This window comes from Colius striatus, chromosome 10 (genome assembly GCF_028858725.1).
Source record: "Colius striatus isolate bColStr4 chromosome 10, bColStr4.1.hap1, whole genome shotgun sequence".
In the NCBI taxonomy this organism is placed as follows: Eukaryota; Metazoa; Chordata; class Aves; order Coliiformes; family Coliidae; genus Colius; species Colius striatus.
This window is the reverse complement of record NC_084768.1, coordinates 5,036,078-5,060,400: the sequence shown is the minus strand read 5'-3', so window position 1 is coordinate 5,060,400 and position 24,323 is coordinate 5,036,078. Positions and strand designations below refer to the sequence as shown.

The 24,323-nt window shown below is 37.9% G+C and overlaps 1 protein-coding gene across 1 annotated transcript; it reads right to left on the bottom strand.

The window, feature by feature from the left end:
* Window positions 1–78: 78 nt before the first annotated feature.
* On the bottom strand, window positions 79–24,039 carry SH3GLB1 (SH3 domain containing GRB2 like, endophilin B1). The gene is made up of 9 exons (XM_062003831.1): window positions 23,866–24,039; window positions 19,221–19,362; window positions 16,535–16,663; window positions 14,898–15,031; window positions 14,439–14,531; window positions 6,720–6,809; window positions 6,126–6,226; window positions 1,668–1,899; window positions 79–553 (listed from the first exon to the last, which is right to left on the bottom strand). The coding sequence occupies exons 1-9, from the start codon at window positions 23,935–23,937 to the stop codon at window positions 446–448; spliced, it is 1,101 nt and encodes a 366-aa protein (XP_061859815.1). The 5' UTR covers window positions 23,938–24,039; the 3' UTR covers window positions 79–445.
* Between the last annotated feature and the right edge of the window lie 284 nt (window positions 24,040–24,323).

Here is a 24,323-nt window from a genome sequence, read left to right as displayed (position 1 = left end):
CAGAACCATACAGACCTCTTTAGGGTTTATGGTTCACATTTGGTTTTTGTTATTCAAATAACATGCATTACACCCGCATCAGTTCACAATAACTTTATTTTATGAGAAGAAAAGCTTTGCCATTAATGAAAAATTTCAGTAGAAAACAGTACCTCCTGCTTTCAATCTAGATTACTCAAAAGTAAAAGCTTGTATTAGTGAAAATCTCAGTAGAAACAAATCTGTAGGAAACCTGTTCTTGGCACATGAAGTAAAAGCTTTAAACACATTAAGTCTGAATAGAGTATTTACCATGCAACCATGCTGGCAGAAAAGCCAGATTGTAATGGCTGGTATTTGTCCCTCAAGACAATAACATGGAAGACACTTAAACCTGCTTACATAACGTTAATTGTATATAAATATGGTGTCACCATAACTGACAGTCTTCATTCAGGCCGACCATTTAGTTTAACAGTTCTAAATAAGTAATAGGCACTTTGCCTTTCTGATTTCCCCTTTCACCCATCAGCCAGTCTGAATCCATGCCAGGGATACTGTACACTGTTATCACCTGAAAAACAGAAACATATAATTATAACCTTTCCTTGCCTGGCCAAAAAAACCTACAGTTTACCTTCATATGATTTCCTAGGTATTAGAATTGAGATTAGCCAAGTTAAATAGAGCATTTAGTATAAGCATTCATGGAACATCATCTAGTGCTCATAAAAATTATCTCATTGGTCTGTGGAAAAAAAGTAAATATGGTAGTATATTTTAAAGTCTTTTTTTCCTGATGAAATTCTGGTCATTACTGTTTCTTCTTTATTGTTTTTATCTATAAAACTTGTATATTGCCATCAACACTAACAGGCAATCTGAAAGAAAGTTCAGACACGAGGTTGATGTCCTATATCCTAACAGAAAATCTTAGGCCACAACTTCTGCCACTGCTTAGGCATGAAAGAGGTCAAATAGAAATATTTAAGTAATTCATATTTTAAAAAAACCCAAAAAGTATGAAAACTTTTTTTGGATGCTCTTCTGCAGGTTTAAGCTGCAGTCAGGTCACCTGGTGGAACTCTGTTCCAGAATCCTATTTCATTGCTTATCTTCACCTACTCTGAATAGACTCTCCAGCTTGAGTGTGCAATTGACCAGGAACAGGGAGAAACACAGCACAACTACCATAAAAACAAGAAGTAGTTGTATTGTCATATTCTACCAATATTTAATGTTTGAAAAACTAAGTGTATTGATAATAGTGCTAAAGTTGTGGTAAAAAGCAGACAGCAGACAGCAGAATTGCATCATGATTATCTAGCAAATGTTCTTGCAAGCTAAGCTGGTGTAACAAGTGTTCTCACAGAATCACAGAATGGTTAGGGTTGGAAGGGACCTCTAGAGATCATCTAGTCCAGTCCCTTGCTCAAGCAGGTTCACCTAGATCAGGTCACACAGGAACGTGTCCAGACAGGTTTTGAAAACCTCCAGAGAAGGAGACTCCACACCCTCTCTGGGCAGCCTGTGCCAGAGGTCCCTCACCTTATGTATTTAGGCACAGGACAATATTCTAACAGTACTATTAAAGTTTAATTAACAAAAAAATTAAAACTACACAGATTTAACTAATCACAAGCATTCTGATTTTACTTTTAAATGATCAATGTACGTAAAAAACTCACCTCATCTGCAAGTAGTGATAATTCACTGCTGTTTGCAGCATCGTAATCATAGAGAACTCTAGCCTTCCTGCTGCCACTTGATGACTTCAGTTCACTGATGCCTGAAGTAACTATTGAATTGCTTACTGAAGGCAGTGAAGCAGAGGCTGAGGCCAAGACTGACGGAGTAGAAATGCTCTGCACAGGAGTTGAGGAAGACTGGTTATTGTTAGAGAGGAAAGTAGATGGAAAGCTGTGGGAGAAAACAAAATAAAACAAAAAAGACTTCTGAGCAAATCAGTTCTAAATGCCTCCATGCCTAAAGCAGCATTCTTGCTTTTAATCAATTACAGAATAAACACCAGTAGACAGCAGGAATTGAAAAGCACTGATAATGTGTATAAACCTAAATAACGATACTTGTTCCTGACCTATAGTATAAATCAAAGCAATTCATTTAAAAGAAATACCATCACCTTAAAAAACTTGGTAATTACTTCTCTTTTTTTTAAAAAAAAAAAGAGCAAACCCAAGAAAGTACTGTTGGTCAGACTTAATTCAGACTGTGTTTCAATGAACACTTCTTTTGACAGCTCTGCCAGTAAGAGTAGCCTACACATCCTTGCTGCACGTTCCTCGACTGAGAGAAACACACAAGATCGCGCTGGTGAAGCAGATCAGAGAGATATGCAGGTTAAAAGCAGCTTCCCTCTGAAAGAAGAATAAAAACCAAACACAACTATTCTTGTAATCTAAATCAGTTTTTCAATTCAGCTAGCTGCATGCTGTGAAACAAAAATATTTGTTACACTAAAGATGAACTTAAGACCCTCCTTTCTAGGTCTAGCTGCTGCTTGTTCTGTGCCAGCTGTAGTGCCTGCCAGAGCCTTCCATGAAGTCAATTCACCTCATTAACCTGAGAGAAAAAAAATAGTGTATAATCTTTTAATGAGTTGAATCATAAAAAAACCCCTGCAGTAAGAGCCTGAGCAGATCCAAGGGAAAGGACAGAATTACATGGCTGTAAAGTTGGTGGAACAAAAAAAGAAAACAAAGAAGAGATTTTGGGGCAGCAGCATAGTGGGATGGAACAGCATGAGGCATACTGGTAAGCTGTCAGATGGTCCTGTGTCACTCTGACCTACATCCTGGGATGCAATTCCTTGGTAGACTAAAGTTTAGCAGTAGATGTAGTAATTTCTTGTCTCTCTGCTGTCTTGTTTTGTTCCAACGCTCATCTACCTTAAAAGCAGGTCAATAAAGGCTTTGAAAAGTGGCAGAGCTGATGCAGTAAAAAAGGATCAGCAAGTAGGAGTTTGATCAAAAGAATGGAAGGAAATGCAGCTACAGTTCCATGTCATCATGACTTAGACAGTCTACACATCAACTAGTCAGTCAGTTCCAACACATCAGTCCCTCTACATGGATGCTTTTTCATTAACATCTAGGATGTGGACACATTATACTCTCCTCCCTTTTTTTTTTTGCCTACTCTTTTGACATAATGAAGATGTACTCATATTGTATGACCCTGTCAGAAAACAGTCTCATCTCATCCCTTCCCACCTATTCTACTCAGTTAAGCTCTTCTTGAAGATGTGGTTCAGTAGCTTTACCCATATAAATCAAGATCAGTATATTTCATCTCCCATACCTGCAGTATTATTGGTGCTCATGTAATAAGAGGACCTGGTTGAGGGTTAGTTTTTTCAAACCAGTTCACCATTTTTGTAGGGAAAATTCAGCTGTGTCTTATGATGTATTTATTATTTGATCAGTTAGCACAGGGCTTTAATTTTAAATGGCAATCAGCTGTTCCTCAATATTGCTAAATTACTGTTTCATATACTACTAAACCTGTTCTCTGTTAACATAGTAATTATTTGTAAATCATTCTGTTCAGTTCAAAGGGTCACTGGTTTGTACAGTTGAAAAGAAAGCCAAAGCTTTATGACCTCTCTTACTGATTGACAGAGGGGTTATAAAGCTTTGTTTTACTAACATTGTCTCACTCTTTTTGCAAAGCCACACATAGGCAGGTTCCTGGAAAGCTTCAGCTACACAGAGGTTGTCTGGGATATTTTTGAACACCTGAGTAGCAGGAGTTTCACAGCTTGTAGGGTCAGGGACTAGTGGTGGGTAAGTTGAAAAAATAACGATGCCAAAGCTTAGGCATAACGGTCAGGGAAACAGAATTCAGAGCAAAAGCAGTTATCAACAAACAGCACACCAGGATATTTGAAATAGATTTGTTTAGTTCATTCTGAGAAACTAAAATAATAATAGAGATTGCTCTTAACCTGGGAGATTTGATTCTTTAAGCAGCCCCACAAAATGGGCAGGCAGTAGAGGGATAAGCAGCTGGTGCTGCTTTGGAGAGAAGTATCCATAAAGCCATCTTGATTTATACAAAGACAATTGAGTACAAGTTTTCCCCCACCTTCCCTACAGCTGACTCAGGCCAGCACATCAGGAAAAATGAGTGCTCAGCTTTGGAACTTGAATAGAATCAATGAGAACTGGGTTAGGGGTTACACCCTAGATTCTGACCCAGGTAAAACATATACTATGCACCTACTCTGAGAACCCGGTTTCTCTTTCAAAACAAAAATAAGTCCCTCACAGCTCTTGGCTTTCATGTAAGAATACGGAACAACGTTATTCTTAGATGTGTGAAAAGAACATGTGTAGCTCAGCAGTATATATCCCTTGTTAACCAAGTGCTGGCAAATGCAACTAACATCTAACTGAGCTGCCTAACCTATTTGTTTGATACTGTATCTGCCTACCCATAACAAAGGAATAACAGTACACATATCCTGCTGATCTCTATATTTAATGCAAGTGCTACACACCACATGCCTGAGGAACTCTTCCAAAGCAAGAAGTGCCACTTGAGACCCTATCCCGGTGCTTTCCATTATAGTTCAAAGAGACTTCTTTAAACAAAGAAGGAAAGACACACCCAAGATATAATACTGTTGCTGGTTTAATCCACGTAGGCAGAAAAACTTCATTTGGCTGTTTGAAGCATTCAGGATTTTTTTTTGCAAAGTTTCCATGCTTTGGCTTTTCTAGCAGTCAAAGTAATTTCATCAAAAATAGTCATCAGACCACAGCCACATAAAGACAGGTCCTCTCTTTTCCTAAACGTAGTATTTTCTCCAAATGTACCTTTTAATACCTGGTAGCAGTTAACAAATTTTAAAGCAAGACAGCTGTTCCAGTCATGCTACACATCCTAAGGTAAGACATTTTGAAGAGGAATATGCTTCTCCTTAGGTTAAGGGTATTATGCTTAAAGCTTTCTATTTGGTAAATGTACTAGGATAAGAGTAGAGACTTCAAAAAACATCTTCTCAAAATAGCTGTGTCAATATACTTCACTTAATTTCCAATTTAAGAGGCACTCGTCCTTAATCCAGTAAATGTTTATTTTCAGGTTTTAATTCTACAACTTGCATATATGTGCTACCAAAATCTCTAGCTGAATGCTTCTTTCAATGGAATATCACTTTAAAGATGCAGCTTTTCTAAAAAATGCTTTTTAAAAAGGTCTTTAAACTACCCATTCAAACAAACTAAGGAAATCAAATGCCACAGGAAGTAGCAAGTCAGGAAAAGGACAAGACTCAAGAACACTTTTGTTTTCACTTCCTTGTCATGAAAAATATAAACAGAGATACTTCACAGAGACTATTATTCAGTATAAATGCTACAGTAAACTTCTACATGCAGACAATCCTTCAATGCATATGCTCACCTAAATAACATGGTCTGGTATAATCCTAAGAAAGGATGATTTGTGAAGAAGAATTAGAATAGGGAAACTATGAAAAGTAAGGAAGTAGATCTCTCTAGATCACCACCAATCACATTAAAAAACGGGATTAAGAACACAAACTAATGTCAAACAGTTTCTTCTCTTACTTTAAAAATGCTAAACCCGTGGAACAGTAAAACTAGATGAGCTTGCTCATTCTATTTTGAGTGCTTTGGATTACTGCTTATAGATATTCTGAAGCAGACTTCTCCCTAGACAGAATACCTTTGCTGGCAACTCAATACGATAGAACACAGTTTCGTTGAAAATCACATACTGCCAAGTAGCAAGTGAAGAGGTAATAGCATTCACGGGCAGTACAAAAATTCTCCCCACTTTGCCTAGGGCTTTTGTATCATGAAGCATAAGATAACTGAATGATTACAAGCAAATCTCTAGAAATCCCTTTTTGTGCCACTAAATGAGGTTATCATGGGCTCCCCTTGCTCAGTTACAAAATATACGCAATCCCAGCATATCAAGCCATAAAAGGCTGCACGTAGGCTAAGGGAAGTAGCTGCACTGGGGTAATTACATATTAATTACCTGAGAACAGATATATTTCCTTTTGGTCCAGCATCCTGTGTATTGAACACTCTTATATCAGTGTGTTTTCTTCCTATTCATGAGCACTTAGGAAAAAAAAGAGCTACTACCTTCCAAGTTGTTTCTGGAGATCCAACATATATTGATAACATTGTGCATAATAGGTCATCTGAGCTTCAACAAAATCATTCAGACAGCGAAGATGATGTGCCTGTAGTATAACCAAGAATTCAAGATTTTAGTCTATAACAGTACTATGCTGCATTAGAAAGACTGGTCTCATAGGCAGGTGTGAACACCAATATTGGCACATAGGGATTTATGCCACTGGGATGAAATGTCATGAAAAATAACGAATTTGAGCACAAAATATGGGTGCTGTACAAGCATCATGTCATTTACCCACATTGTTTCTGTGACAGTGCATTTTGGCATGTTTGTGTGGTTTCATCATTCAGTTGATCCGATGAATGAGAAGTTGAGTTTGAAGTAAAAAAAGGAAAGCTGCATTCTCAAGGATAACAGGTGACAGGTTACATTTACAGCTTACTAAACTAAAAATAAAAACCCAAACCCTATGTTTTGATGCTTTAACATACTAAAGTGAAACCTTATATCCCAAAGTTCCCAAGTAGCTTACTGTAGTTATTTTTAGAGAGTGCCTTGATTTTGACTTTCCCCCTCTACCTCTTTCGGGTACTCACATGTGTGCTGCTGATTCCTTCCAGCAGAAGTCTGGTAATCTCTGCCTGACGGTCAAATTCACTCTGAGTAATTCGTACTTCCTGTTCAGACTAAAAATAAAGATGCACTTTAGGTATTTGTACATTGCACTCTGTTACACCTTCCATTTTATTCAGAGCTGTTCATACAAGTGCATAAACCGTAAGCTTAGGTGTTTGAAATGTGTTTTTTTCTTTGCAGATTCTTCCTAAGCACAAAGAATAATTGTGTTTGGGGTTTGGAAAACTTGAGGCCCTGTATACACAATACACAGCTTTATCATCAGACACCTACCACATTTACTCAATGCAGGCAAAAATAAGCCATTTTTCTCTCACCAGTATCATCCCATCTCTTCCAAAACCAAACTAATTATTCATTGGCATAACAGTGTCCACATGAGGGCTTCTGACACCATATTGGTGGCAGCCAAGGGCAATGTAATTTTTTCCCATTGTTTAAGTTAACAGGGCTCTAATCAAATATGTAAAACCTCACATTTTTGTCAGACAACTGCATGTCAATCAGCTGTACATAAATCTTTGATGGTAAGTTTTAACAGGATATTTCATAAATCAGTCTCATACTGGCCACCAAGCTACTACAATTATTTCTGGAGCTTGTAATTTAGGCATCTTTAAAAAGAAATCTCAACTATAATTGAAGTTAGAATATTTTCTAGAGTAAAATTCCTATTATTTACATTCTGTATTTAAACCAAACTCAAATGTATTCCTTGTTACATATCATTATCAGTAACTTTAAAATAAGTTAACAATGTTATAGCAGCAGTTTTCAAGGGCTTCCATCTATAGCACAAGCTGAAATCAGAGTGCTTTTCTGTGGAGAAAGGGACACTACTCAAAACACACAAATACATAACACCACGTGTTATAGTATCTGAGGTTTAGTATTCCAACACAGTATGTCCTCAGCCTGGAATCTGGATTTCCCTGTCTCAGTGCTTATATACATTTAGTACCTTTTTTCTAAAAATGAACCCAGAGGCCAAAACCTGCCTTAAGCCCAAGATGCACCAGTTACTGTTCTCAGCAAAACACAGTAAGGAAATATATTTTCAGGAAACTTAATGAGGTGATACCAATGAAATACTGGTTTCAAAAGGATTTTATATTGCAAACATTCTGGTTTTGCAGTCTGCTAATGTTAATCAATATGAAAAGTTGCATAGAAAGTTCTTAATTTCAGAAATGAGCACAGAAGAATGATGACCCAAGACATGTTTTTCATCTGAAGTCACTGCAGCTGGGAAGGCTTACACATTAATTAAGCAGTGAGGGAGCAGCTATAGAGTACTGTGTGTTTCTTTCTTAAAATTGAGATAGCAGTGTATCAAGTTGCAAACTAATTAGGTTTTCAAAGTTTGTTGAGGCATGAATCTCTGCTCAGAATATTCCTATTTAATCAGTATTAGTATCAGTGAAATCCATCTGGCAGCCCCTGAGAGAAATGCCAGAAAAGAGGACAAAAGCAAATCTGACAGCTGAGAGGAAGAGAAGCATTCCCTTCTGTATTAGGAAAATCTCTTTAAAAACAAAACAAAAACAAACGCAAAACCACAAAACACAAAAAACCTAGTAAAATCATAGGTAAACTATTTCTCTGGAGATAATAGTCTAGTTTCTTGCTTCTCTGAAGTCAGCAGTTGCTAATATGCTTCCTTCTTCCTGCCAGGTAAGTAAATACATGACAACAGGAACTTAAGAGAAGTTCCCTTAAAATATTTCTGTTTGTTTTCAACAATATTGTAGCAAATTAACTAATTTCTATAAGAAGAGGCAAAGTGAATAATGTGGTAACATGCATTAACTTAGCCAGTACAGAGTGACTTTAAATGCATTGCTTTACAAAAGCCTGATTTTTGTAGAGATTTACATTAGCCAACTTATGCTATGATGTGTGTAATCTGTTTTGCCTATCCCTATTTTCAGTACTACTAAGTGAAGAGTAGTAGAACAGTGTATGTATTCTATACCTTGTGATAAAGGTTAAAAAAAGCCCAGCTGACTTCCCATCTTGGAATCTTATGGCCTGATCATCTGTTTCTAAATAGAATGAAGAGCTCAAAATACAAGCCTAAACTTTCCAGTGACCCCCAGCCTCAGTCGTTCTGTTGTTAGAAGAACTAGAAGGCCTCACTGGGTATCTCCCATGACCATCCCTTAAAATGGTACTTGGTTTTCAAGTTCAGACTATCAACAGTTTCTAAATATGAATATTCAGAAGTTCATAACCTTCCTGAATTACCATAAAAATACAGCACCTCTCAGATGTACTGTAGCTAAGGAATAATACACAATCGTAAGAGCATAGGAAATAAAATCATCCTCTTCATGTTGTTTTATTAGACACACTATTAATAGAACAGTGATAATGAATATTTTCATGCTACCCAATATAGGTGAGCCTCCTTGTTTCTTTTGTAGTCAAAGACAGAAGCTCCTTTTAATGCTCAAAATCAATCCAACCTCTACATACTGAACATAGACTAAAAGCCTCTGCTCTTCCCATTGACTACACCAGACATCCCAAAAGACTAACAAAATTTGTATATTTATGAAGTGTGTAACATCAGTACCTATCCCCAGTAGTTTATAGCACAGTACTTAATATCCTCTAATTCCACATTTCAGAGGGGAAGTTAAAATGAAGACAGTTTGTCATTGACACTACACAGATCTTCTATCTCAGAAACCCCTGTAATTGGTCTAGAGATTATTGAACAGCCTGAAATCCTTGTAGGGAAGCTTCTTAGATTTAAATTGAAAGCATCTATGAATATCTTACTCCAGCTTTCAAACACAGATTGCCTTTAGAAACCTGAATCGATTACTTTTTCTTTGGCAGAACGTGTGCTGTGGTTTCTTTTCAATAGTCTCTGCTTTTTATATGCCTAATAAAAAAGGGAACCTTGAATGATGTAATTTATTACAAGATTTCAAGCTTTTAGTCTCTTTTATGTGACGGTTAAGCATTTTGCATTATTTCTTCTCTCTAAGACACAATCTGTTAGATTTCATTATCCTTAAAGTTGCTTGTCATTGTCTCTGGAAAGCAAATAGTTTCATTCATTATTGTTTCATAGTTTCAAGATTAATTTTCATTACAGCAGTAGTGCTCCTCTGACATCTTTTTCCCAAAGTAGTACCAAGTACTCCAGCAGACAGATTTGCTGCTTCCAAATTGTTACTTTATTCAAATAGTAAAATAATTCTCAAACTTTGGGATCAAAGTTGACCTAATCCTCCTTTTACATCCAATCTCTAAAATTCCTCTTCCCCCTGAACTATCACACTCTACACATATACTGCCCTATTTGCACCATAACTCACCGAAGGTTGGAATAGAAAAAGCCTTTATTTATTTCTTCTCACAACCCCCAACATTCACTCAAAGTTCCATATCCCAGCTTCTAATAGCAACTCCCCACACCTCACGCACCTGCTTATCTAGTCCTTTAAAAATCATACTCACAAGCCCCTTGCTCCAGTTACCCTTACTTTCTATTATTATCCTTAATTTTTATTTCCCCTCCTCTATAGAAATTCCATAAGAAATTTCTTCTTAACTGTTAGCACAGCTTCCCACAGCCTGTTCTACTCTTAGAGCCAGAGAGCCCAAAAACAGCCCATCTTGTGGCACTGGAGCAGCCACTACCTAACACTTCATTAGGTGCACCTAGTCCATGTCTGTGTCAGGGATGGCATGGCATGGCAAGGGAAGGCTGCAGCCCCCATCCCAAAGCTAATACCATATTCATGAACCAACCAGCAGCCCAGGTGCAGTTTTCATGTAAGTACAGCATTCTCTAGTGACACTGGGGAGAGAGGTAGGGAACAAAAGAGAGAAAAATCCTCCAAAAGAGTTTTCTCTGCATTTCTTGCATGCACTCCAGTATTAGTTACTGTTCCATTTTCCAGGTAGAAATTGAAGATCAGTGTTTTTCAGGACAGTTACTAGAGGCCAACCTTTTTGAAAATTTTCAAATAAGCTCATTCTTAAGAAGCCACTTTTAACAGGATGCCATCCCAGTAAATTCCGAGACACACATCGTGTGATAGTTGTACCTAATACCATATGATTCTCATGTGACAAAGTGACAGAGTTTACTATAAAACCAGCTCTAGGCATTGTTTCCTCATTGGAGTCTGAAGGGCCCAAGGGAACCAGGGTATTCTGATGCAATGTATCAGGCTGCCAGCATTAGACAGTGATCAACAACATGCAATATCCTTTATTACATTAGACCAGTATGAGTTATGGTTTCGGAATTCTGCAATTTCTAAGTTGTTTACTTACTTTTGTCACTTCCTCAGCCCACATCTAGTCAGCATTAAGAGTGGGGGGGAAAAATAGAAACATACAAACTTAGACATCAGTGGTACTTCAATACAGGATGTAACCACACTGTGGCTTTCAACTACTTTCCTGCTCTCAGAATTTCACAGGGATTTGAGGAATGCTATAAGTCAGTTGCCCAAAGTCCTTCATAGACAATGAAATTACAATGAGTATGGATAGCACTACATATGTGAAATAAGTTAGATACTGAAGAGTATGACTTCTAGAACTTTAGTGTTAACAAAAATCTATTTAAAATAAGTTATTACAACATAAGACAACTATTTAGGAAATAACACGAGTCAGACAAACTAAATTACATTACAGAAGAATTTAAGTTACTTTAATGTGTTAAAATATTGGAAGACTATGGAAAGCTATTCTCATTTTAACACCAGGTTAAGTAAAGACTGAAACAGATCAATGATTTCTCTTGCTAATTTCATTACCAGCTTCCTATTTTGCAATCATTTTTCTTTAAATAGAAATTTAATTTAAATTTAATTTAAAATGCTACAAAGGTATCTCAAACAGCATTAAAGTAGTAAAAAGTAATAAAGCAAAAATCACTGAAGGAATTTAGAAGTTCTCTACTTCAGCCTGTCAATTCCCAATTGCCTCTTGCAATGCAGTTATCCTTCAACCTTAATTTTCTGCAGTTGTAAGATGACACAATCAGGACTTTGGTAGGAAGGAATATGTATAAAGGTTGCAGAAGCAAGTTGTATAAACTTGTTTGTTACACAATTGAGAAATCTGGAACACTAACTGAGATGAGACCCACTCTGCTGCACAGACCCAAGACCCAAATCAGGACAGGCTGAACAGCACACTCTATGTTGTACATTATTAATTAATCCTCTTCCACTTTCACAATTATGGTGATAAAACCAGCTGCACTAAAGAGTCCTTGCAACACTTTTAGAATATATTGTACTCTTGAAGTTAAGCTATTAATTTGTGATACTATTCCGTTTCAGCTATTTGTAAAATGTTGCTTGAAGGGAATAATTTCTACATATTACTATTTCACACAGTTCACTCCTACTCACATTAAAAATAGGGAAATTAAGCAATTCTTTCCCTCCAATGGATGAAATTAATTTCAGAAGTGGTTTTAAAAAAAACAACTCCTTTGCATCCTAAATTTACATTCAAAAAGTCAGAAATTGAAATATAATACTGTATACTTCAGATTATCAGAAATATTCTGATAAAAACAACATCTAATGCTCTACTGACCTAACTGCATTATCAATCCAGTTGGAATGGAAAGCATCTGAAACAAGACCAAAATGAGCTGAATAGCAAGAGAAAACATTTGATAGGAAAATGAATGAACACAGGAGGCCAACAAACCTTTAGCCATTTTACATGCAGCAAGTTGAGCATGTAAGAGACATTTACCATAATGTTATTCTCTTCAGGCTGAGAGGTGTTTAGTTGCTTAAGTGCATAGATAAAAGACAAAAGCAAGTTACAACACTGAATATCGCACATTAACAGATTACTGTCAGAATGAAGTGCAAGTTTAAGCTAAGCAAGACTGAATAGAGTACAGATAGATAAAAAGTGTTTAGATTTTTCTTTTAAGTGCTGATCTAAGCTACTTTGTTAGCTGTACAATAAGCATGGGAGAACATAATTTCATCAGACATTACATGTTTTTTATAAGAGGAAAAAAAATAGTCAAATGTAGACACAATTTATCACTTTATCCTGTCAAATCAAGTAGTAAAACAAAAGTTCACATATTGTTAACCTATCAGTTCAGCATTGTCAGATATCTTCCTTTATAAATGAGACAGCAGAAAATCAATGACTTGCACCACACCTATATCCAGTTTTTTTTCTCATTTCTATATTGCAGCTCAAGTAGAGATGTAATTTATTTCATTTCTCTAGGAATTCAACAATCCAACAATTCTTCAACATCCACACTGCTGTTAAAATGTAATTAAGACTGAAGTACAGACAAAAGGTAGTGAAGTAAGAGGCCTAGAGTTTCATGCTCTACCAGCACTAAGTTATCTGTGCATAAAACTGAATTACTGACTACATATTTGAAACCAGTCACTCAGTAGCAGCAACAGCAACTGGCAATAATTTAGTCTGAACACCAAGCTCTGGATGTTAGAATTGGACATAAGCTCCATTGTTAGAATTACAAACTAAGAAAGCTTGACAAGTAGAAAAATAACTTTTTTTTTTGCATTGATATAAGGAAATATGCATGTGTGGAGTTAAAAATACAGATTACATAAATACACAGGGACAACGTGTATGACACGGAGGGTTGAGAGATAGAAGCAAAACTGTCAAGTAGAGGTGATGTTGGTTTTTCAGAAGGATCGTAATCCTACAGATACCAGGTGTTTTATCTACAAAGCTCAGTCTCAAAGACAATGCTTCCAAGATCTTTCAGGACTGTGACGCATTCAGAAAAGCCAGTAAAATCTGACAGTCCTGCTTCTTCCTCTTCATTGTGTATGCTTTCTCTGTGTATTTAAATTGCCTGTATTCCTCCAACACCTGTGTGCATGAACCCTACTGCATTAACCCTTGTGGGGAAAAAAAATAATCACTATCCATCATTAACTGCTGCACTTCTTTTTTTTTCTCTTTACTGCATTCCTAAAAGTCACGAAAATACTATAAGCATACCCTGCTGAAACTGCATGTGTTCAATTATCTATTCCTCCATTTAGGGGCATTTTAAGAATTTAAAAAGCAAAAGCTTTCTAGTTTACAGTAATTTTAATCCCTTTTAACAAGCATTTCTTGAATAACAACAGTTAAGAGATGTGAGTTTAAGAGCTTCATCTTGTTTGATGAAATATTAAAAAATATAGAAAGAGTAACCAACAAATATTTTTATAGAGAGAAGGTATATACCTTTATAGAGAGAAGGTATATACTGATGAACCTATAGATAGGTTCATCAGTTGGAAATAATTATACATATGCTTGAACACTTGTAGAGATTCAAATAACAAAACTCAACCTCTGAATCATGTGTGTTTACAACCACCTTGGCAGATCGTAGCAAGTCATTTTTGGCAGTATAGGCTCATCTAGTACAGAACAAGGGAAGACTATTTACTTGGGTCAAGTAAGTTCAACTTCATGGAATACTTATAAGAACAGCAGACTAACACCTTGATCAGCAATTTGCATTTGTTTCCTTCTGTTGCACTGAGGCATTTTCTAGATGCTTTGTAAGGAAATAGTGAGGGTAAGAAGCTAGAACTGGAACCATCATCAAGCAGTCATATTTATAAACACATAGCAATAAAATTGAGAGTTATTAACAATTTTTTTAACAAGTATCTACTTACTGCAGCTCGAGCTTCTGCAACTTTTGCCTTCTTCAATCTGGTTTTTGCTGCATCCAAATCTAGTCTTTTATTTTGTAATAGTTTACGTTCTTTCTGAAAGTGAGTGGAGAGGTTCATGAGAACAGGTACACATATTCAAAAACAAAAGCCTGTCTACTGTGAAGTTTTTGTAAGCAATTCTCACATACAAAATGGTTTTTCAGTTAAGAGAGAGGCAGAATGAGATCCTAATTATTTTCACACATTTTAATAAAACAATAGTTACAAAAAGGAAGTTTCCAGAATTATTTTAATTTTACCTGGTCAAAAGAAGGAAAATACACCAAAGGAACATATTCTGCCTGAGCTTTTCTACATTACTTTGAGGAAACCAATAATGCACAATTACCTACTACTTCATTTTAAATATTCACAGTTACAATTGGTATGAAATGCTGCAGAATGCACAATTCTACTTACAGTAATAGTTTTATAGTCTCCTTCAATAAAGTTTCTTAGGGGAGTGAGAAAGTTTATAGCAGAAGTTTGAATTAGTTCTCTGTCTGCTGTCCCAATTCGCTTTTGTGTTTCTCCACATTTAATGAGTGCATTTCCTGTAAAGGGGAAAAAACAAATGTTAGTTTCATAGTAATTCTGGCAGGTGGTTAACAAAACAGGTTTCTACAGGCAAGCAAGTTTAGGCCAGGAGCTTGAAATCCAATGCCATTACTTGTAAAAGAAATCCTAATCAGCTACAAAAAAAACCACTCCAACACACTGCATCCCCCAAAAAATAACCACTCACCCAAAACAAAGAAACCCACACACCAAACCAAACCTTTTTTGTTAATAAGCTCACAGGTCAAGGCTAGATTTCAAAGAGAAGAGATACAGCATTGTAGAAGTGGCACTAAGTATGACAACTACATTGTGAACATCCATTTTAGACCTGGATATTGTACCTACTTATTTTAATCTAACAACTTCCCTATACCATACTTTTGTTTAAGTCAGGAGTAGTTGGTAGCAAGGAAAAAGCTCACCTAGCTACTGCAAAATAATGTGCTTTTTCTCACTTCATCTACTCCAACTTCTAAATATGCATTTGTACATTAACTGAATAATACTTTGAAATTTGATTGTGAGTTGGGTATTGAAACTGAAGCAGGTGTATCAAGGATACAGTTATTATTCTTATGTTTCAACAGGCTGACACAGATGACTTAGAAAAGACACTAAGTTTTTAGAGAACTAGAACATTCCAAAGAACTAAAACATTTTGTGGCACCAAATGAAAGCTAACAATGTAACTACCTTTTTGCTAACAGCTTATGTGACTTGCCCTAATCCTAAAAATTCTGCAAGTTACCTTTAAGTACAATTCTATTTGATGTTACAAATCAAAACTTGAGGCTAATGATCAGAAGGAAGGCCACAGATAACAGCATAAAAACATGGAAGTGAGAGGAATAAAGCCTGCCATTACTGATTCATTACTGTATCCATAAGTCTTCTGTAAAACATTTACCTTCTTTTTTCACATGCACTTTCCCCCTTCTGAAAAGGAACATCATTATTTTCAAATATAAAGACCTCATTCTTCCCAGAACGGAAGTTTTCCCTCCCACTGCAAGTTCGAAGAAAGCAACGACAGAGAGCTAACTATCAGGCTTTGACTGCAGACTTTGTACTATATACAGACACCTATGCGTTTCACTTGGTTAAGTTAAATTAACAGCTAAATCTGTTATCAACAAAATTCAGAGTTGTAGAGAACAGTAGAATTAGACTTTATAATTAATGGCATTAATGGCAGTATAAAAACATTAGATGTAACACCCCCAACTCTTCTATCATAGGTATATAAATATGCTGAAGAAGGAATAAGATTTATGACTATCATTCCAAAAGCAGCATCTATTTCTACATTTGGATAGACATCATCAGCCTCCTAATGCTCCAATTTATATAGCGACTCACCTTAAACTCATAAAAAAGTCATTCACGTGTTTTAGCTAGAGGAAGACAATAGTTTCATATTGTTAAGAAAAACTAGGTCTGTGCATGTTTTCCTCTTCATTTCTGCAACACAAGACATATTTTTTGCTTATACTTACCATAGGCTGTTCCTGGACCAAATTCATTCCCAGCATCAATCATATACTGGCCTAGTAACTCTGGATTATTCATGCGACTTGGTGCTTTGCGGTCCAGCTTCTCATAGACAAATTCTTCTATTCTGGCATCTAAAAAAAAGTATATTTGAAATAGTTACTGGCATTGAAAACATTTTGTATTTCTAACATCCAACCCACAACACCACCACCACTGAACAAAACCAACAGACAAACATCACAACAAAAAGCCAGGGGAGGGGGGGAAGAAAAAAGGAATCTGAAGTTAAACTCAACATGAGGTGAACAATGTTAAGATGAAGACACTGTTCTTGGAAACTGACCATATTCCATGCTTGGCATGCTATGTTCAATTGTGTCTTAGAGTCATCTGTGAAAGTGAAGAATTATACTTTTCCTCTCCCTTCTATCAGTGTATTCATACAGCTTTTGTCCAGAAATCTTTACTGTAAGAGCACAATAGAATGCTTCTCCTTAGCAAAACCAAACAGTTTGTATTTCTTCTCCAAGAAAAAAAACGTGAAAATTGTTCACTAGAATTAGCAGTGCAGGAATTAAGTTCAACAACTACTGTAGCTTCCCTATTAAGATAGTCTGAAAGGTTGGTAACCCCAGAAACTACATCCTCTCCTTCCCACTTCCCCTGCTTCCTTGAAATGCTCAGAAAGAAACAATTAGAGATGTTAGTGTTTATAATTTTGTATTCCCATCTATCCTTAGTTGGAGCAATAAAATTACCAAAAACACTTGTCATGGCTACTAAGCCACAATATACTTTTTTAGGTGCAAAACCTCACTGATGTAGAGACATTGCTAATTACAATAGCAGACTCCTGAGATGCAACACTTAATTTCTCTGAGCATTGTTCTAACTTCATAACTAGCTCTCTTTATGCAGTCAATATGAACTAATCTCTGCCTGCAAGAGTACAGACAACCACAAAGAAGATTTCCAGTGAGCAAACCTGACACTCTGATGCAAACAAAAATAATATTGTTAATTAGACAACTTTCATTAGTACTGGATTGAATAACTACTCTCATATGAAGGTCACAAAAACTAACCTGACACAGACAAACATGAGTACCAGTGCATACCCTATCACCAACAGTGAACAAAAAGTGACTAAAATTGATTGTTTTTTCTTTACTCCATCGATAATACTTATTTTTTACTAAATGATAAAAGAACTCAAAAGTAAGCTAAAGTTATTGGCCTGTTATATGCATCTGACATAAAGCCACAATTAACAATGTGACTGATAGTAATTTTTTTAAACATTATCATTTATTAACAACAACCAAAAGCAGCTCTCTGCAGTGTGTGGGAGTCCTCCCAAGAAGGATGCAAAACAGCTCAAGTTACACTCACAGAAGAAGGCTACTGCTTAATATCAAATATTTTTAGCCATCAGAAAATTGATTGGGCAGCACAACTGAAACACTACCACACATTATGCTACTGAATCTTCCTCACACAGTTCTACCAGTCTGCAGTTAATGATTTAATATTCTGCATCTCTGAAAAATTCAATAGATGTTACAGACACTGAAATAAATGAACAAGACAACTATTTGCCTAGACAAAAGCAGAAATTTGAGCTGGAATAAGTTCTATTGCGTCCTCCCCATAAGATTAGTTGGGTTTTTTAATTTCTGTTTTAAATACTGCTTTTATGGAACTAAAGGATGCAACAGACTTTCAAACTAATATTTCAAAGACCGGTATTGTAAAGAATTTATCTATTTGGCATTAGAGAAGTACTATTAGTGTATGGTTTACCTGTACCAATAAATCCTAACTCAGTATGTCACTACAAGGAGAATGCTTCTGTTTTCAGTGCAGGGGCATTTGCAGTACTATGATTTTATAATCTGAGTGAATGTTTATGTTTCTTTTGCTAATAGTAGTTAATTCACCCAGTGACCAGCTCTTGACTTGAAATAGAGATCTAAGTAACTAAGTAACTCTAGTACAACTGCCTTGAAAGGCACAGTTATCTGTAGGATACAAGTCTGAAACAGATATCCTGAACATTGCTAGTGATTTCAGAAACAAATTACACCAGAAAAATACACTTCATCTATCCATTTTTTTCCTAGTCTTGTTACAGTAAGAGATTCACCAGTGATGAAAACATACTTGAAACTTTATTCTATTGCTTAAGTATGGTCTGTCAAGCTAATAATTCTTTAGTAAAGGAATTGTTAAAGACCAGTATTCCTGTTCGTCTTGCCTGCTTCAACCTGAATTGTATGATGTAGACAGCTTAAAATAATGAAATGATAATGGAACTGCTTGGGCCACTGCATCTACCCCAAGAAGAACTTGAGAAACTACTGGAATTAAAGTGGGAAATTTAATTAAAGTGGAAACAACTTAAAAATCAGTCAGTCTGAGACTGATCAGAGGATAAAATCAAAGCCACAGTTTCAAGAGCCTTGTCTAAAGCTTTTCACATTTGAAGGGTTATGGAAGTATTTTCAATTGGTATAATGTCTCTGATCCTCAACAGCTCTTCAAAATGTGCCATCCCTAACACCAGTGTCCAAATTTTAAAATTGCTGTATTTAGTCATAACTTACGCAACATCTATTGCAGTAAACATTTATATTATCAAATCTATTAATTCAAAAGTTGTAAACAACAAACTGAAGTGCTGCTTACTTGGATTTGGCTGCAATAATACTTCTGTTTGTTTCATTATTTTTTCTGTCCACAACTTAGTGCATTCTGCTTTGCTGAGAAGGTTCTCCAGGTGAGCATCCAGTTCAGTCTTCTCTGCTTGACCAAGTTTTTCTTCTGTGAACTATGAGTTAGTCAAAGAGGTTGAAAACAGTTAGCTCACAGAAATAATTCTCCAGGACACATTTAAGATAATAATCATTCATATTAGTTGCAGATCATATCTTCAAAGATACAACCTTTATACATCAGTAAGAGTCTAAGGCTAAATTTCAAAGTTGTTAAATTCAACAACATACCCTTACTATCTGGAAGAAAAAGTGGTGGGAGGGTGTTAATCAGACCAATGTGAGGAAGGCAATTTAAAACATTACGAAGAAATCCTTTGCTCTGCTTTGTACCTAGAGTTCTTACTTGAAGCGTTTTGTCCAGTTTTACTTAGTACACTTTGAAACATGAACCAAAAGGAAATGTAGTCCAGAGGTAACAAAGACAATTAAAAGATTACTTCATTCATGTATATTTTGTAATCAAGTTTGTCTCTTCTCCCACAGTAAAACCTGAAGGCACAACACATTGCAGCTACTTTTAATGTCTTTAATAACATTTTGTCCTGACTGCAACCAGAACAAAAAGTAGTGAGCTTAAACTTCATCATGAAGATTTAGATTAGAACTAGACTTTAGAGAAAGCTTTTCAAGGCAAGGTTTAAAAGCTAAACCAGAATTCCTTGGGAAGCTGTGGGATATATATGTCTTTGGGGTGGTGGATATTTTGCTTTTTCGAATAGGACAAATAGGTGTTTGATGTATTATTTAGATAAAGCTGATCCTGTTATGCCTTAAAGAAACTGTAGTATGACCTCTGCTGTGTTTTTAGTGACAACAAAATACGACGTAATGCCACTTAGCTAAATAAAACCAGCAGAAGATGCATTTCACTTGATATTAAACTCATGCTGACTCTTATTAATCCACATGCTGTTTGTACTTCAACCCTAGTTTCCTGGGAGAGGGGGAAGCCACACGTTTAATGTAAAGGAACCAGGAAAAACCAGAACTGAGGTTTAAGCCTGCCTATCTTCCTCATGACAGGATGACCTCATCGCTAGACAGCCTGTTCAAAGTCAGGCATTTTCAGAAGAACCTGTCTTACAATCACGTCTGTAAGCCGCTTACCAATTAAGAACATATAGAACTAGAAGCATTTTAACTGTCAAATTCCATTGTTAACAAGTTCTTCAATAGGCAGTGAGAAACAAGAATATAGTGCATGTAAATTGCATTGTCCAAGTTTATGTTGATTTCCATGGCATATAGAATGAAGCTAACTTTTTACAGCATGCATAGCTAAAGTCCAGATAATTGCTGCAGCATTTGCAGTTCTATGTAATAGCAAACTGCCTTCATGGGAAAGTTCAGCTGTAGTATAAGAAACAATTTAATTTATTATTTTATGTACTTCTAAGGTTTAAAAAGCTCTTTAAAAAAGTATCACACACTCCAAGCAATTCTCAAAACTTTGTACTGATTCATTATAGTAGAATATAAGGGATTTCAATATTGCTTTTTACTAATTACAGAGTATTTGTATGTAAAATGGGTTTTCCTATTAGTAATTCCATAAATCTTCTCAGCAGCAATAAGATGTCTTAGTGAAGACAGCAATATTAGATTTCACACATACACTTAAAGGAAAACATTTCAGCAATACTGAGTAATGTGGCAAATAGTAGTTTGACTGAAAAATAGTTTCCATCATCAATGTGATTCCACAATGCTGCCATTCTGATTTCCCTTCTCAGTTACCCTGAAACCTAAATTTGACTGGTCTTTTTCACACATTATTCCATTCCTTAAGAATAAGAACAAAGTAAGGAAAGTGGTGCAGATAGCAATGATTTTCTACTTTGATTAGAGCTCTACAAGTTTTCTTTTCCTTTTTAATTAAAGCTTGAAACATCATACTGACATACTTGATGTAAGCACTTGCTGTAACAAATCATGTCAGTAAGCATCTAATTCATCTGTCTTTACTAAATTAAAAATATATACACAAGCTGCCTGTGACTGGCTCATGCAGAAGGAAACTACTGTTCTTACACAACTGAGTCATCACAGGCCAACCGACACTTTAAGTCTACGCTGCCAAATTACTAGGAGAAATTACATTAAGATAAGCCTCTAACTTCACGAGGAAGTCACCAACAATAAAAGTGTTTCTGTTAACAAAGACTAAGAGCCCAGCTCCTTCCCTACTGCTACACAGTAGCAGTCTGCTTCTGCAGGAAGGTTGTACTACTAGATGATCTCCAAATGTCTGTTCCAATCCCTACCATTCTATGACTCTACACAGGCAGCTTCTCCATTACACAGCCTGACAAGAAGGACTCATGTTACTACACTCCATGGCATTATTTATTTCACCTCAAATACCACTAACTATAACCATTTGCTACTTTGTTCCCCAAGCTATGGCTACCGCAGGACTTACTGAGGACAACTATTTCAAGCATTTTCTGCCTGTCAGAACAAAGGGTAGACCTTGGATGAAGATGGACAGCAGGCTTGATTTTTCTGTAGATGACTAACCAGAAAATGGCAGTATGAGCACAGTATAATCTCATCCATAGAAAGCACAGGTTTCCTAGGACATGAATATGTGGTGGTTGTGGGTAAAACAGCTCCAATCAGCTTGCAACAGACAAGCCTGATAAGCTTGTGAAACACTGACAAGATGTTCACCACATTCTATGTTGAAATGAAAAGTCTGAGTAGTTTTCCCACATACCGCTTTAAGCTGAACTGTGTCACAGGGTTTGTTGGGTTTGTTGTTGGTTTGGGTATTTGGTGGGTTTTTTTAATATCCCAAGCAAGTAGCATCAAGTCATGTCAGGGCATTCTGAGATGTGATGTCTGAACACAAGAGTTTAACTCAATTACAGAGTTCAGTTTTTTACTAGAGAACAAAAAAATCTTCACCCAAGTGATATTTTTAAGAAATCCACAAAATTATTACCCCTTAATATTAGCTGTAGGCCTTATGGAGTGACTTGGGAAAAAACAAAACAAAACAAGCGAAGCAACAATAACAGAGAACAAGAGTTCCTCAGAAAAACAGAACTTGCTAGGGATTTGCTCCTCCCTCTCAATGGCTTCATCAAACTTCTCATTTTAGGGAAAAGTTGCAGCTGGTAGAGCAAAATTTTTACTTCCCCGTTCCCACTGGATTCTAGTTTAGATTAAGAAGGTAGCTAATGTAGCTATTCACATGTAAACCAGCAATGCAGACAGAGCATGCTGGAGCAAACCACAGTTCACACCACCTTTAAACCATGACAGACTGCAAAAACCTACATTAGATTTAATGCAGTAAGTTGATTTAAACTTAAAAAGTCGAGATAAAAGAGATGAAATCACAAGGTCCTGTCACAGGATCTTATGATGAAGGCTAAACTGCATCTCCTTTTTCTCCTTGTCTAGCAAGAAAAAGGAAAGGGGTGGAGGCTGGAAAGGAAGCTATGGTCTGGGAAACATGCAGCCCTGGAAGAAGCCGGGGCGGGGCAGGGGGCATAGAGACAGAAGCTGCTTTAAATTCATTTAAACTTGACCAACGTTTTCTGACACATATTTTCAGAGCTCTGTTGTCCTGGTGATCGCTGACTCTGTTTGAATATTGAGATTTAAGGCAATATATCAGACCAGATAACAACCTTAATCATGATCCAGACCTGAACGTCACCCAGCAAGATTACTATGTGCTACTTGGATGTCCATCTCCCTACAGGAAATCTGTTCGGGTTTGATTATATAAAAAAGGGGATTACAGCTCAGGACAAAACAAAATCCAATTATAGTGCCCTTTGCGTAACGAAAGGGGAAGATCGATTCAGCAACAATGGACTATCAAACAAGCTTAAAAAAGAAAACTAAAGGTCCAGCAAAACCAAAAAGCCTAAGCAGACAGGTAATTTCGCTTGTCACAGAAGAGCTCGATCTTTACCGATCGGACAGCAAGGTTCATTTTTAGCAGTCAGTAAAAACATCAGCTTCTTTCAGGCGAGACACACCTTTGCCCTATCCAGGCTTTAAGTCTGACCGTATCTCCTCGCAGATGATGCCTACCCAGCTTGCACCCTCCCAGCCCATGCGCCTTCTCCCCTCTTTTTCTCTCCTGACCTTGGACTGTGTCTGCTCCCTCCCGCCAAGCCCCAGAGACCAGCTGTTTTGCAACCAGCGTGGACAAAAACCTCGGCTCCTGCCAAGCCCAGGGCTTGCTGGGGACCTGCGGAGAAAGGAGCTGGCTCCAAATGGAAGCGCCACATAGCAGCCGATCGCTGCCCGGCCAGGCCAGAGGTCTGGGCTGATCCCTCGCCAGCACGGCCGGGCCTGGCGCTCCCTGGTAGCTGGAAGCCCGCGGCGGGCCCAGCCGCCAGCCTGGCCACTCCCCGCCACCGCTTCTCCGGCCCGGGGCGGAGCCGAACTTCCCGGCCAACGCCCCGCGCCAGGCCAAGCGGCGGCGGCCCCGCGGAGCCAGCCCGCGGCCTCGCCCACCTTCGCCAGCCAGGGCCGCGGCGCCCGAGCCCAGTCCCGGCAAGACCCCGCGGGGGCGGGCGACCGATGCGTACCTGCACGGCGCGGCTCAGGAAGGTGCCCGCGTCAGCTGCCAGCTTCTTCACGTTGAAGTCCATAATGTTCATCTTCAATAGGGGAGGGAGCACTGACCCGGCCCAAGCACCCGCGGCGGCGGCAGCGGCCGCTCCGGCCCGTCCCTGTGGGGAGCCGCCGGGGGGCGGTGACAGGCTCGGCTCGGCCCGGCGCGGCAGCGGATTGGCTGCAGCTGGCGGCGTCAGCTGCGGAGCCCGGATCGGGCGGCGGCGCCCGCCCCGGCCTCGGCCCTGCCCGCTTCGCTTCGCCTCGCGCCGCCGTGAGGGGGGCGGGCGGGGCCGCGGCACGCGCCCTCGCCTGAGGCAGCGCCGGCCGCTATCAGAGCGCGGCAGGGCCTGCGGCTGCCTCCGCGGGGTACGGCCCGCCCATCAGCCGCTCGCGGCCTTCGCCGTAGATCAGCTAGTGGGGCGGCCGGCAG